The 15,566-nt window shown below is 41.1% G+C and overlaps 1 protein-coding gene across 1 annotated transcript in view; it reads right to left on the bottom strand.

Annotated features, from left to right (window-relative positions):
• The window catches only part of SPIRE2 (spire type actin nucleation factor 2), a 35,749-nt gene that overhangs the window by 14,458 nt on the left and 5,725 nt on the right, over window positions 1-15,566 (bottom strand). The window contains exons 2-6 of the mRNA XM_044660520.1: window positions 11,363-11,725; window positions 4,206-4,286; window positions 2,774-2,938; window positions 2,383-2,469; window positions 197-320 (exon numbers count right to left, since the gene is read on the bottom strand). Coding sequence (XP_044516455.1) covers window positions 197-320; window positions 2,383-2,469; window positions 2,774-2,938; window positions 4,206-4,286; window positions 11,363-11,725 — 820 coding nt within the window. The remainder of the gene's footprint in view (window positions 1-196; window positions 321-2,382; window positions 2,470-2,773; window positions 2,939-4,205; window positions 4,287-11,362; window positions 11,726-15,566) is intronic.

Here is a 15,566-nt window from a genome sequence, read left to right on the forward strand (position 1 = left end):
TCCAGACCTGGTGCTCTATCCATCATTGCCACCTAGCTGTGCCTGCTTGATAGGTGATCATCTCTGGAGAGAACACGCTGTCTTAGGGTCAACAACCCAGTGAGGTATCTTCCGTCTACATGTCCCCATTTTTCTGTAGAGAGCGATGGGGAGTGTGTGTAAATGGGAGAGAAAGAGGGGGCGCCAGGTAGCATACCTTTAGAGTTCCAATGAGGACCCTGCACAGGTCGGAGCTTCCTCTCTTGCTTAATCTCCTCCAGGATCTTCTCATGAAGGGTTCGTTGCTTCTGGGGCAAGGGCCGAAGTCTTCTTTCAGAAACCTGCGGAGTGTGAGAACGGGAGATGACGTGAGAGGACGTCAAGCAGAAAGGGCAGATAGAATGTGGGAGATAATGGCAACACACATTAAGGGCTAGTAAAGCACTTTGCTGTACTTTAAAGCATCCTATACATGTCTGAAATGAAGGTCACAGTGCCCAGGTGCTCCACTGTTATTTTTTGCAATGTCAGGAAGAAGCTGCGAAGGGCTCCTAGAACATTGCATGGACCCCCTTGGAAGAATGGATGAGGGGTTGGGGGCAGCTGGGTAGCTCAGTGGATGGAGAGCCAGGCCTAGAGATGGGAGGTCCTAGGTTCAAATCTGACCTCAGACACTTCCCAGCTGTGTGACCCTGGGCAAGTCACTTGACCTCCATTGCCCACCCTTACCACTCTTCCACCTATGACACAATACACCGAAGTACAAGGGTTTAAAAAAAAAAAAAAAGAATGGATGGGGAGGACACAGCCAAGAGGCAAACTGGATGGGGCAGGCATGGATGGGTCTGACTTCTAACATGAATAATGCCTGAAGCAATGAACTCATGGATCCATCTGAGCATTTAGGGCAGCAAACAGGATCCAAAGTCATGGAGGCAGAGGGCATGCTGTGGTTGGTTAGAGCAATCTCTTTGAGCTCCAATTTTATTTTATTTTTTAAAACTTATTAACTTATTTTGTTTTTTAAAACCCCTACCTTCCGTCTTGGAGTCAATACTGTGTATTGGTTCCAAGGCAGAAGAGTAGTAAGGGCTAGGCAATGGGGGTCAAGTAACTTGCCCAGGGTCACAAAGAGAGGAAGAGTTTGAGGTCAGATTGGAACCCAGGATCTCCCTGGCTCTCTGTCCACTGAACCACCTATCGGCCTCCCATCATTAATTTTATTAATTAACCCTTTCCCAAAACACATACAAATTGGAGTATAGAGATTCTAAGAGAAAAGGTAAGAGTTTTAAAAGCAGTAATAATGATAATGTTACATCAGAGTTAAAGAGTATTAAGGTCCCCCCCACACACACACACACAATAATCCTGTAGTTGCAGGTATCATCCCTATTTTACAGTTGGGTTAGCCCACAGTCACCCAGAGAAGATTATCACTAAATTCAAACCAAGAATCTCTTCATTAGAAGTTCAGTTCTTTTCTGGTGAAGATGTTAGCTAGTATTTATTTGTTTGTTTGTTTGTTTGAACCCTTAACTTCTGTGTATTGGCTCTTAGGTGGAAGAGTGGTAAGGGTGGGCAATAATGGGGGTCAAGTGACTTGTCCAGGGTCACATAGTTGGGAAGCATCTGAGGCCGGATTTGAACCTAGGACCTCCCGTCTCTAGGCCTGACTCTGAGCTACCCAGCTACCCCCTGTTAGCTAGTATTTAGATCGATTTGCAAAGTGCTTCATGAGCATCATTTCATCTTCTCATCAACTCTGGGATGTAGGTGGCTCTATTATTATCCTCATTTTACAGTTGAGGAAACAAATGCTAAGTGACCTGGATCACATAGTGCTAAAGGCAAGATTTGAACTCATGTCATCTTCCTGATGTGCTTCAAGCTCAGTGCTCTAAACCACAACATCCTCTATAGCCCCAAATTCTTTGCAGATTCCTACAATATATTGCAACCAGTGGCCATCCCCAACTGAGTTTTGTCCTCCTCCTGGAGGGATGTGATAAATCCTACCAAGGAAAAGGCCTTAGAATTGTGTTATTTTTCCCTTCCTCCAGTCCAGAGTAGAGGGGTGGCCAGCTGGTTAATTTCCTCCCAGAGTAGAAAGCATTAAGTAAAAGAGCTCCCCATATCGGCTCTGGAGAGAAAAACAAGCCCCAAGGTCTGTAGCTACCCTGGGATTGAATTTGAGGGGTGTCAGACTAGATCAGACACCAGGTCTTCACCTACTAGAACAAGGAGATTTTCTATTGCCAGGCACAAGCTCCAAGGACAGGAAGCACTCTGAAATGAAAAACTTCTCCAAATTCTGTGGCTCCCTTTGTCCTACTGACAACTTGACCCTGATGTCCTGGATAAAGCCAAGTACAGTGAGATCCTCGAGGCCAAACGGGTTACCTGCTTTAGTGGAGGTCGGGAACGGATAAAATCCAGAATGAGCTCGTGGGCATCTTTCTTCACCCTGGGTGGGATATCACCATCAACCTAGACAAAGGAGGTAGCAGAATATTTGGGAGATAAGTCAGCGTTGAAGATCTGTTGATGTCCTAGTATGAGGAAATGGAAGATATTCTTGACCAATGCCCATTTTACCTTTGGGGAAACTGAGAAAAGCAGTCGTGGGAATGACCAATGACATTCCCATTTCAGAGGGGAAGTATCTCGTCTCATCTTACCTACCCAGCACTGAGGCTTCCTGAGAATGATGAGGCTCAGGAGAGTCCCCAAAGGTGCCCTTCTCTCTTTCCCTGGCCTAGCCCCTAGCAGGCCCAGAGTCCCAGGGACTCACCATGACCTTTCGTAGCTTGTAGTTTCGTGCTCGGATATCCTGCATCAACATCTCAAAGGGGGTCAGCTGGTATTCGGTGGGGAGGGGGTTGAACTGCTTCTCTTGTACCTTCTTGAGTTTCACACCATGACGTAACTCCCGCATCAGCTGCACCCACAGCCGGGCCTGGAACCCATAGAGAGATGGCCAATGGTCATCCTTATCAGTAGCATAAGATTTGGGAGTTGAAAGGGACCTCCTGGGTCATTTATTCCAACCCATATCTAAAAAGGATCATGTCCACACAGCATCTGACAAGGGGCCAACCAGCCTCGGCTGGAGGAGGAACCAGCTGCCTCTGGTGGCATCCCCTTCCTCTTCTGGATAGTTCTGAGTGTTGGGAAGTCTCTTTGTCACTTCTGCCCACTGCTTTTGGCAGACAGAGGAGCCATGCCTTCCACGCAATAGCCTTTCCAAGTTCTTGAAGGCAGCGGCTATGCCCTTGCACCTCCTTCCTATCTTTCCCCTAGCCTTCTTCTTCAGGTGAAGGGTCCCTAGAAGTTCCTTTAGCTACCCCTTACGTGGTATGAACATGAGGCTTGGAGAACCACTCTGGTCATCATTAATTTAACAACTCACATTCACCTAAGGCTTAAAGGTGTGCAAAGTGCTTTCTTTGAAGGAAGGCTGTAAGATAGTTAATACAAACAAGATGACCCTCATATTTTACATATTGAAAAAGCTGAGGCTCAGTGGGGGCTTGCCCCAAATTCCACAGCTGGCAAGGTTCTAAGGCAGGATTCTATCATGGGTCTTCTGACTGGAAGTCAAGTGCTCTCCCTCTCTGCTGGCTCCACAATGCTTCACTTGAAAAGAACTCTAGGGAGCGTAGCAAGGAAGCTCAGTGGATTTAGAAACTGAGGGTCCTGGGTTCAAATTTGACCTTAGTTTCTAGTTGTGTGACCTTGGGGCATTCACTTAACTCCCACTGCCTAGTCCTTTCTATTCACTCTTCTGTCTTGGAACCAATAAAGAAATAAAGGTTTTTTTCTTTCTCTTTTTTTTTTTTTAAAGAAAAGAACTCTAAGGCTGAGGTCCCTTCCCATCCCAAAATACTGCTTTGCGAACCTTTTAAAGCACTATACCAGTGGTTCCCAAACTTTTTTGGTCTACCACCCTCTTTCCAGAAAAAAATATTACTTAGCCCCCTGGACATTAATTTAAAAAAAAATTTTAAAGCAATTAATGGGAAAGATAAATGCACCTGTGGCCATCACCACTCTCCTGGATCACTGCAGCACCCACCAGGGGGCGGTGGCGCCCACTTTGGGAATCACTGAATTATAGCTCTCATTATTATTCCAAGGAAAGAAAAAACAAAGTAAAGTTTGAACCAGAGGGTCCCTGTGCCCTGAGTAAAGGGTTTGGGGGAGAGAAAACAGTCATCCCTTACCCAGTCTTTGTGCCGAAGGTTGTCAAGGTCAGCTTGTGGCTTCTCTGCTTGGGACTCATCCTCCCGAAGTTTGAGCAGCATCTGAAAATACATAGAATCAATCCTATAACAGGTCTAATACTAGACCCAGGAGAAGGAGGAAGACAAAGAGTTCATTCTTGTTGCTAGAGAGAAGAGAGAACTAATACTGGAGCCCATTTTATTGGAGGTAGAGCTTGGTTGTAAGCCCTTATTTGAAAAAAAACAACAACAAAAAACCAAATTTTTTCCTCCAGAGAAAGAGGTGTAGAAATTGGATAGATATGGATCACATCATTTATGGTTTTATTTTGGGGTTTTGATTATGTATAAGTGTGTTCTTACAACAATGACTAATATAGAAGTGTGTTTCACATGATAATAAAGACCAAAAAAAAAAAAAAAAACTTTCCAAGGCAGCTAGGTAATAAAGTGGATAGCTAGGCCAGGTCTGTGATGGGAGGTCTTGGGTTCCAAAGTGGCCTCAGACATTTCCTAGCTGTGTGATCCTAACTAAGTCACTTAACCCCAGTCACCTAGCCCTTACTATTCTTCTGTCTTAGAATTGGTACCAAGGGGGGCAAGCTGGGTGGCTCAGTGGATTGAGAGTCAGACCCAGAGACAGGAGTTCAAATCTGACCTCAAACACTTCCCTAAGCTGTGTGATCCTGGGCAAGTCACTTACCCCCATTGCCTAGCCCTTACCACTCTTCTGCCTTGGAACCAATACCAAGTATTGATTCTAAGACAGAAGGTAAGGGTTTAAGCTGGGAAAAAAAAGAAATTTTCCTTACCAATTAGCCACTGGCCTTCCAACATTCTTTGATAAAAAGGATGGGGGTGGCATTTCAACCTAAGACCAGTAATTTGGAGGCTGGGGAAGACATCTGGGTGAGAAGAGGAGCATATCTCCCCTTTCCTCCCCTCAGCCTTCCATCTAAGTGAATAGTGATTTCTGGTAGTGGGGAAGGCAGGGGTAGGGTTGACCCAAAAAGTAACTCAGGGTTTTGAGAGGTTCTATCTGAATGCTCTGCCTAGGAGCAGGAAGAGGCTGCCATACACATACTTGCCTAAAACTAGAGTTTGTTTCTAGTAGTTAAGTGGGGCATCAGGCTTGGTACTACATGGAAAAGGATTGCCATGGCAACCTGGAGGGTTAAATTTCTCCAGGTTCCATAATAATTAGCTTGACCCATGGAGGTGAGGACCACTGGGGCTTTAAAAATCCCAGTTCCCAGTTTAAAAAAATCAATCTATGATTCTCTGAAGTTTGGTCAGCTTTGGGCATCATCTTACAGAAGCCCCTCAAGAGATTGGTTTTCTTTTCTAATGAATAATTACCTAAGGGACCTAGATGGATATTAGTGAACAAATAAGACCTGCGATGCCGAGAACACACTACCAAGCAGATTCTGGGAATAGAAGAACCCACATTGGTGCTTAGGGCATTGGGAAACACTAACAGCATTGTGGGGAGAACCTGAGAAGGTGTGGCATTACCTTCCCAAATAAGAATCAGTAGGCTTTGTTGCAGTAGCATCTGAGCTGGGAGCTAATCCCTACCCCAAGTCCCTATCTCCTAGGGATGGTTGTTTCCCTCACTCGCCTTCTCCCACTGTGAGAAGTGGGCCAGTGGTATCTCTAACCCTTGGCCTTGTAGCACCTTTTAACCATGACTTGATTTAGACCTGATCCCTAGGCATAAAGTAAGGGCTCTGCCTCCTGGATTCCTGGGTCTTGGTTCAGGAAGCTTTAGTAATCTGCTGCTGTTTTCCTGAGCAGTACACGTGTGCATTAACTTTAAAATTTTAAATTTATTTTAAAATTAAAATTTATTTTTGAAAGTGTATTTTCTTTTCAACTTAAAATCCTTATCTGCTATCTTAGTATCATTTCTAAGACAGAAGAATGGCAAGATCTAGGCAACTGGGGTTGAGTGATTTGCCCAAGGTTACACAACTAGGAAGTATCTGAGGTCAGATTCCAACCCAAAGCCTCCTGACTCCAGGCTTGGCACTCGATCCACTGAGCCATCTAGCTGCTGCTATCTTTTGTTGTTACATCACTTTTATTTTCCAACATATATAATAACTAGTCAATAAACATTTATTAAGCATCTATAGATGTGCCAGGCACTGGACTGAGTGCTGGGGGGAAAATATGAAAAGAAAGGCAATATATGCCTCCCTCTCTCACCCAGAGAACCTTCTCTAATAACAAAGAACAAAAAAGAAGAGGTAGAAATCAAGTCACCAAAACTAATCAAGATATCAGGCAAGGATGACACATTCCATACCCAAAGTCCCCCACACACACACACACCTCTGCAAAAGAAGGATCTACATTCTCCTGTCTCTTCCCTGGAGCCTGATCATTAGAATTATGGAGTGCTCAGTTCTGGCTCTTTTTGGGTTGGGGATCCAGTGTGGGTTTTTAGGAATTGTTCTTACATGAGCACTCTGGGCCAATAGCATACAAGAAGGATATCAGTGCTGCCACCATTTCTCTTTCAATTGGAGGATTAAACCTGTAATGTAAAGGGTGTCAGTTTATGTTCCTGGAGGTGACTTCTCCCAGTTGGAGGAGATTGAGCTATCTCTAGAGGAACCTAGCAGAAATCAGCTGCTTCAGAGGCTTCCTCTCATCCTCCATTTACTGAGAACTCCCAAAGCTACTTGAGAACTTTAGGTCACTTACTAAACCAATTAAATTGGAGAAGGGATCTTAATTCAGAAGATAAGAGAATAGAGTTGGAAGGGTCAAAATCCCCTTATTTTATAGCAGAAGAAAATAAGACCCAGAGAGGAAAAAGAGGCTCCTCCAAGGTTACACAGATAATTCATTAGAGGCAGAGTTGGGATCTGAACCCAAGATTTCTTTTTGATATATCATCATAATTCTCCTATGAAGCACCTATGAGGTACTTGGGGCTCAGAGCTACAAATACAAAAATTAAATAAAATATGATCCTGCCCTTGAGGGACTTACGGTTTAATAGAGGAAGAGCTGGTGTACAGAAGGTATGTAGACAAATATGATAGGAAGTGATCAGTGCTATTAGAAATTTGAGGAGGAAGAGCTTACTTTTGCCTTGGAGGGGAAAAAAGATCAGGAAAGATTTCATGGAGGGGCAGGATCTAACCTGAGTGGGTAAAGCAAAGGATGTGATTTCAACTGGTTTAGATATGACAGGAGTACATTTCAAGCATAGGGTGAGGAGGAGGAAGAGCAAGTGTGAATGTCCTAAAATAGCAGCTGAAATTAGAGAATCTAGAAGAGTCCAGGTTATCTAGAACAGTGGTGTCAGAGATCCTTAGAAAGGGCATTGCTAATCTTTACATAAGAGGCAACTAGGTCTATATCTGAGCTAGAACCAATAATTCTGAGTTCAGTTCCAACTTCAGACACTTACTATGTTGACCCTGGCCAAGTCACTTGATCCTCAGTTTCCTCATCTGTAAAAATAGCTGGAGAAGGAAATGGTAAAGGACTCCAGTATCTTTGCCAAAAACAAAACAAAACAAACCCTAATGGGTTCAATGGGTTCGCATACATGAGGATCTCTGCAGATCATATTAACTTAGCTTTAAAATATAATCAAATTATTGTATTTAGTTTGTGGGATATTTCTCTTATTCAGTCTAGTTCAGCTGCTCTCAAGAGTGTTGCTGGCCTAGAGAGTGGGAAATTAAGACTTGAAAGGTAGGTTGAAGCCTTAAATGCAATTTTAACCTTTATAAAGTAGTACATCACTGGGATGAAAGTGGTAATAGAGGAAGAAATTCTGACCATCCTCTAATCACAAGAAATATCTGAAATGTATCTCTTCTGGAACCAGGTTTTGACGTGTTGAGGGAACTGGGAATTAGCCAAATGGGCAGCAGCATACCACATAAAAAATAGCAGACAAATTGAGAACAACAGAGTGCCTTTCAACAAAACAGCCAGGACACTGATGTCTATGATAAGAGGCTTGGACATGGTGGCGTTTCTATTTTTGAAGAACCCTACCTTGGGATTCCCTTTCCCATCAGCCAAAAGGTACCCAATCTTGCAGACCACTCCTTGAAGTAAGAGGAATAAGGGAATCTGGTTTGGACTTCTCTTTAATGATCACTTGAGATCTGTGATTTAGAACTGGAAGAGACCTAGTCTAGTCCAACCAATTTCATAGATCAGGAAACAGTCAGGGAACCTCTCTGGTTCCCAGAAGCAACTTGCTTGAGGGTCACCAAAAGATGTAAGTCAGTATTCTAACTCAGATTTTCAGACTCCATATCTATTGCTCTTTCCAATTCAATTCAATACATAATTATTAAGCACCTACTATGAAACAGGCATTGTGCTAAGCACTGGGGATACAAAAAGAGCAAAATATACTAGTATATGCCCTCAAGGAGCTTATAATTTAATTATTTCCACTATCAAAGTGTCAAGGTGCACTAGCTACGAAAGAACCAAGCTAATGACTGGAATAGCAAATACAGACTCCATTTTTAAAAGCTCCTGGTTTGTGTTTAGTGACCTTATACTTCTAGTATGGGTTAATCATAAAGCAAGGACATTCTCAATTTCATAAGCATTTTTCCTTTTTCTTAATTCAATAAATACATGTATGGTTGAGTAAGTCTTGGCAGCTAAGTGGCTCAGCTGAAAAAGAGCCAAGTCTAGAGACAGGACAAGTCTGGGGTTCAAATTTGACCTCAGATACTTCCTAGCTGTGACCTTGGGCAAGTCACTTAACCCCCATTCCCTAGCCCTTACTATTCTTCTGCCTTGGAACCAATATACAGTATTGATACTAAAATGGAAGGTAAGAGTTTTAAAAAAATAAAAAATTTTAATTCAAAATAGAAAAAGAGTCTAGTTTTTGGAGTCAAAAAGACATGAGTGCAAATCTTCTACTAATTACCTGTAGTCAAATCACTTAATCTCATCGCTTCCTAGTTTAACCAGGAGCTAAACTATTTCTCTGCTGCTAAAAAGGTTTGGCAAATGTTGAATTATTACATCCTAGAAATCCTGCCCTGCTTATGGCTCTTTTATTTGGCAAATAAATGGATATGAGGCATAAAGGAAGACTTAGACATAAAACTTTCATCATCAAAGTAATGTCAAGCCTTTAATTCCCCCTGGGAAATCAGATCCTGAGGCTACTAGGTCCAAGGCAGGAAGAAAAGGACTTTAAATATTCTCTGAAGAGTTGTGGAGGTTGCCAGGTAGAGTGAGAAGGAGGGATCCTAAATATATTTGCCCCTTTCCCCCAAAGGGCAAAAGGGAATTATTACAAAAGATATTCAGATGACATAAAGAGGGGTGGACTTTATAACAATAATTCCAGAGACCCTATTAGGATCGTATATTTAGAGCTGGAAAGGTCTCTATTGGTCACTGAAATCAATCTCCCTGTTTTAGATGAGGTAATAGTCTCAAGTCAAGTGATCTTGCCTAGGATCAGAGGGCTAGGAAATATCTCTGCTCTGGGAATCCTTTCTGACTGCCCTCCATTTTGGAATTCTCTTCCTTCCTCTTGACTACTGACTCCTGGCTTCCAACTTCTACAAGGAAGCCTTTTCCAATCTCTCTAATTTCAGCTGTACTTCTTAATTATTTCCCATTTATCCCATATATAACTATCTTTGTATATATTTTTTTGCCTGTTGTCTCCCTTGTTAGACTGTAAACTCCCTGAGGGCAGTAGTCTTTGCCCTTTTCATATCCCTAGCACTTGGCACAGTGCCTGGCACATAGTAGGTGCTTAATATTTATTAAATTACATTAAAGTGGGATTTGAACTCAAGACTTCATGACTCCAAGAAATTTCATGTGAACTGTAACAACCTCCAGGAATTGATGCAGAGTGAAAGGAGAAGAACCAGGAGAACATTATACCCAGGACACAATCAAATGTAATAGACTTCTCTACTAGCAACAATGCAAAGATCCAAGATATTTCTGAGGGACCTATGAGAAAGAGTGCTATCCACATTCAGAGAAAGAACTATAGGAGTAGAAACACAAAAGAAAAACAACTGCTTGATCACATGGGTCAATGGGGATATGATTGGAGATGTAGACTTTAAATGATCACCCTAGTACAAATATCAATAATATGGAAATTGGTCTTGATTAATGACGCTTGTAAAACCCAGTGGAGTTGTTCATGGGCTATGGGAGGGGGGTGGGAGGAGGGAAGGGAAAGAACATGAATCATGTAATCATAGAAAAATTTTCTTAAGCAACAAATAAATAAATAAATGAACAAGACTTCATGACTCCAAGTCCAATGCTCCATCCAGGTTGCACCTAAAACAAAATTGGGGCTCAGACACTTTTCCCAAAAGTACAAATTCATTGAATCAGTGGTGGAACCAAGACTTGGAAATAGAGTCAACTTCAAATCCAGGACCCTTTCCATTAGATTACCAGGTTCTTTCATAGGGCCTGAGGACCTGAAAAGTGACATCTCTTATCCCTTTGGTCTACACCAATTATTAGAATCATAGAATTGTGTAATTAAAATCTGCTCCCCAGGACTCTAAATCCCAGCATCCCACTTTCGTTCTTGTGTTATGTCCTTACATTTTGGAGATAAAGTTTGTGTGTGACCCTGCCTCTCTCTCTTTTCCTCTGATTGATCTGGAAAAGTGGGCTTTATGCCCAGCAGAAGAATCTACACACTTTTTGTTAGATAATTAGGCTTGAACTTCTATTTCTTTTAGTTTGTTTTCTTCCTACTTCAAGTGATTGTTAAAAAAAAGTTTTTTTATAAAATATAAGATTTGGAGTTATTGGATGTTAATTTAAATCTTACAGAATTAAGAAACTAAGGAACTTTAGAAATCATCACGTCTAACTTCATTGTGTTACAGATGAAGAAATGTCGGTCTAGAGAGGTTAAATGAGTTGGTCACCAGCACTCAACTACTTAGTGGTCAATCTTCTTCATTCTCAGACCACTGGTCTTTCTACTTCCATATATTTGCCATGAAATCATTCTTGGGTTGTTTCTAAACCCTTGCCTCACAAACTAAAGCATAGACCATAGCCTTTATCTCTTCAGAGTACACACATGCTAAAGAGTCAAGAATGGTGGGATGAATGAAGAAATGAGAATATTTCCATGAGAGCACACTTACTTCCTTAGCCTCCCGGATCTTGGTGAGAAAAGCCTTCAGCTCCACCGTCTCCACAAAAAGAGCCCGGCACACAGCCTGGTAATGAGATTGGGCTTCTCTGTAGTCTGTCAAGCGGGAAGCACACAGCTTCATGACTTGGGAAAATGTGGACACAGCTCTTAGGTTACAGCACTCAGTAGTTTCCTCTTCTTCTTCTTGCCCACCATAACCCTCATCGGCGACTGCACAGCCATTGTCTTCGGAGTCACTGTTGGCCATGAGGTCAATGAGCTGCTCTAACTGGGGACTCAGCTCCCGCTCTTCACTCTCGTCCAACCCCCAATCCAGTGCTCTGTATATGGCAAAACCCAGAGACTGGACCATCTAGAAAGAAAAGAGGCCATTTATAGCAAGGAGGTGACTGCATCACAATCAGGTCAGCTAACACCTAGAGAATGAACTATCTGGTAAGAAAAGAGGGCATGGAAAGCATCACAATCAGGTTAGCTAGTCCCTATACAACCTAGAAAATGCTCAGAGTCCTAGAGATTATGGAGAATAAAAAAGTATAAGCTGTTGTCAGCTAGGAGTTAAATACTTAGTTGGGGAAATCAGATTAACCCAAGATAATTTGAGATCACTAGCATGTTTAAATAGTCTTTGGTTAAATATACTAGTGAATAGACTAATCAAGGGCTAAAAATTGTATAGGAGTGGATGGAGTGCTGAGCCTAGAGTCGGGAAGACTCATCTTCCTGAGTTCATATCTCACCTCAGATATTTATTAGCTCTGTGACCCTGGGTAAGTCACTTAATCCTATTGGCCTCAGTTTCCTCATTTGTAAATCTAGCTGGAGAAGGAAATGGCAATCCACTCCATTATCTTTTCTAAGAAAACCCCAAATGGAGTTTGGAAGAGTCAAAAATGCCTCAACAACCTGAAACAGGATAGGAATTCAGAGAAATGGAGAAAGGAAGTTTACACATTGATCTGATTTTGACCTAAGAGAAAGGGATAGAGTTTACTTTAAAAGGTTTATTGATATTCTTTTGTTTTTAAAATCACATTCTTCACAGATAAATCCTTTACTAAGGAAAAAAAATCCAAAACAATGAAGCCTAGTAGACTCATTTAAAAGTATATGTGTAATCCTATACTCACAAAACAAAACAATGGAGACATATCTCCACCTGCAAGGGGAGAGAGGGTTCTTTTAATTATATAGTCCCACTTAATTTTATTCTTTTTATTTACATTATTGTAGTAATTGTAAATGATTTTTCTGGATTCTGCTGTTGTAAGGGGGCAGGATTTATCAGGGGAATCTGATGAAATTGACAAATTTTTAAAAATTTTATTTGATCTTTTTTTTTATACCACCAGAATTTTTTCTTTATGCTTTTGGAGTTATCAAACACTGGATTACTGAGTTCCATTTTTTTCTGATTCTCCTTTATTTAATCTAATTTTCCATTCAACTAATTTTCTGTTTTTAAACTAATACCAAATGGTTTTGAAGACTGCTGCTTTATAATAAAATTTAAAGTTTGGAAGTGCTACCTCCTGCCATACTTATCCCTTTTTTCATTTGATAGTCTAGATCTTTTGTTTCTCTAAGTGAATTTCTTTATTATTTTGTAGAATTCTATACAGTGTTTATAGTTTGATGGGATAGAATTAAATTGTACATTAATTTAGAATATTGTAATTTTCAACATGTTGGCTAGGACCAGGCATGAGCACTAAATATGCCTCCAGCTATTTAAATTGTTCTTTATTTCTTGAAGGACATTTTGTAATACATCTAAGCAAGTATTTTGTGGACTTTTGGTAGATTTTTTTGTATTCTAATTTTTTTTACACTTCAAATATTTATTTTTGCATTTTAAAGTTATTTCGAATAGGATTTCCCTTTCTATTACTGCCCTCTTGGATTTTGTTATCACTTAGAAATGTTGATGATTTATATAACCTGTGGATTTATATAACCAGTGGAATTGGATGATTTATATAACCAGTGGAATTGCTTGTCAATTCTGGGATTGGGGAGATAAAGGGGGAGTGAGAGAACACAGATCAATTTTTAAAAATACTCTTATTTCCCTCAGAGTCAATACTGTGTTGATTTCAAGGCATAAGGCAATGTAAAGTTTAAGTGACTTTCAGGGTATGGGGTAGGCTGTGGGGATTAAATGACTTGTCTAGGGTCACATGACTAGGAAGTGTCTGGGGCCATATTTGAACCCAGGATCTCCTGTCTCTAAGCCTGGCTCTTAATCCACTAAGCTACCCAGATCTCCCTCCATCTCAGATCAAATTAAAATTCTTCAATCTAGTTCCCCTCCAATCCCACCTACTGTAGTTAAGGCACTGTGCTAAGGGCTAAGGTAGTATAAGTATTAAATCTATCTACAAACATCAATTAAGCTCGTACTATGTGCTAGGGATACAAGAAAATGAAATAGTCCTTGCCCTCAAGAAACTGACAGTCTATCAAGGGAAACAATATATGTAGATATAAATAAATATAAAATAAATAACAGCATATAAAATAATTAGGGAGTGTATGGCTGGTATCTGAGGGAAGTGAATCAGGGAAGACCCCAGAGGAGGTATCATCTAAGCCAACTTTAGGAGCTCCAGAGATTCCAAGAGAGACGAGTGAAGAGACTGAAGATCTCAGGCATGGGGGGGGTCAACCTGTACAAAGGGATTGGGGATGGGAAATGGAATGTTGTTGGTGAGGACCAGCAAACAGTCCAGCTGGGTCATAGATTGAGTAAAGGGAGTCCAATGGAATGAACCTGGACCAGACCAGATTGTAGCCCATTTGGCAAATGAGGAGACTTGAAGTCTAGTAACTTGTCTAACTCTTACAAAACAACTCAAACCCAAGTTCTTGGATTTTGGATCCAAGTGTTCTGCTAGAGACTCTTTTGCCTGGAAGTCCCAGTTCCTTTTCCTGGAGCAGTGAATAAAGCTTAGTGACAAGTTCAGCTTAATGGGCCAATTCTGAATTTGTAGACCACCTTTATTTAGCACTTTCACTGTTGAAGCTTCCCTTAGAGACTGTGTCCCACTTTTTTTTTTTTTTAAACTCTTACCTTCCATCTTGGAGTCAATACTGTGTATTGGTTCCAAGGCAGAAGAGCAGTAAGGACTAGGCAATGGGGGACTTGCCCAATTCACACAACTAGGAAGTGTCTGAGGCCAGATTTGAACCCAGGCCCTCCCAGTCTCTAGGCCTGGCTCTCCATCCACTGAGCCACTCAGCTGCCCCCTGTGTCCCACTTTTTGTTTGCTTGCTGGCTCTCTCTTTAAAATTTAAACTCTCTGAGGGCAAGAGTTGTTTTTGTCTTTCTTTATTAAATTCCTAGAACTCAACCTGGTGTCTGGCAACATACTTAATATGCACTTAATAAATTCTTGGTGACTGAATGACCAAATAGCTCATCTGATCAGGATGCTACGAAAGGGAAAAAGCCAGCAATAAAGAGAGAGCAGCAAGGCCATCTATGAGTCTATCCTAGGAAATGGAGTCACATTGGGATAGAGGAAAGAAAGGTCCCATGGAGAAGAGGGACTCTATTCATAGTAAATTTGCCCAGATACAGAATATGCCACTTGGCCAAAAAAAAAAAAAAAGTAAAGATGAGAAAAAGAAAGGAAAGGAAAAGAAAGGAAAGGAAAGGAAAGGAAAGGAAAGGAAAGGAAAGGAAAGGAAAGGAAAGGAAAGGAAAGGAAAGGAAAGGAAAGGAAAGGAAAGGAAAGAAATGTCAGCTCTGGGAGGGTAAGAAAATGAATCATGTAACCATGGAAAAAGATTTTCTTTTATTTATTTATATTTAAATTTAAAATTAAAATGTTTAAATATTTTTCCATGGCTACATGATTCATTTTCTTTCCTTACCCTCTTCCCTCCCCCCTCCCAGAGCTGACGAGCAATAACCATGGAAAAATATTTTTAAAAATAAAATTATATTAAAAAAAAAGAAAGCAAGAAAAAGAAAGGGGGCAGGTACATGACTTAGTGTGTTGAGAGCCAGACCCAGAGACAGGAGCTCCTGGGTTCAAATCTGGCCTCAGATACTCCCTAGCTGGGTGACCCTAAGCAAGTCACTTAACCCCCAATGCCTTGGAACCAACACACAGCCCTGATTCTAAGACAGATGCTAAGATTTATAATAATAATAATAATAATAATAATAATAATAATAATAATAA

Source organism: Gracilinanus agilis, chromosome 2 (assembly GCF_016433145.1).
Source record: "Gracilinanus agilis isolate LMUSP501 chromosome 2, AgileGrace, whole genome shotgun sequence".
Taxonomy (NCBI): Eukaryota; Metazoa; Chordata; class Mammalia; order Didelphimorphia; family Didelphidae; genus Gracilinanus; species Gracilinanus agilis.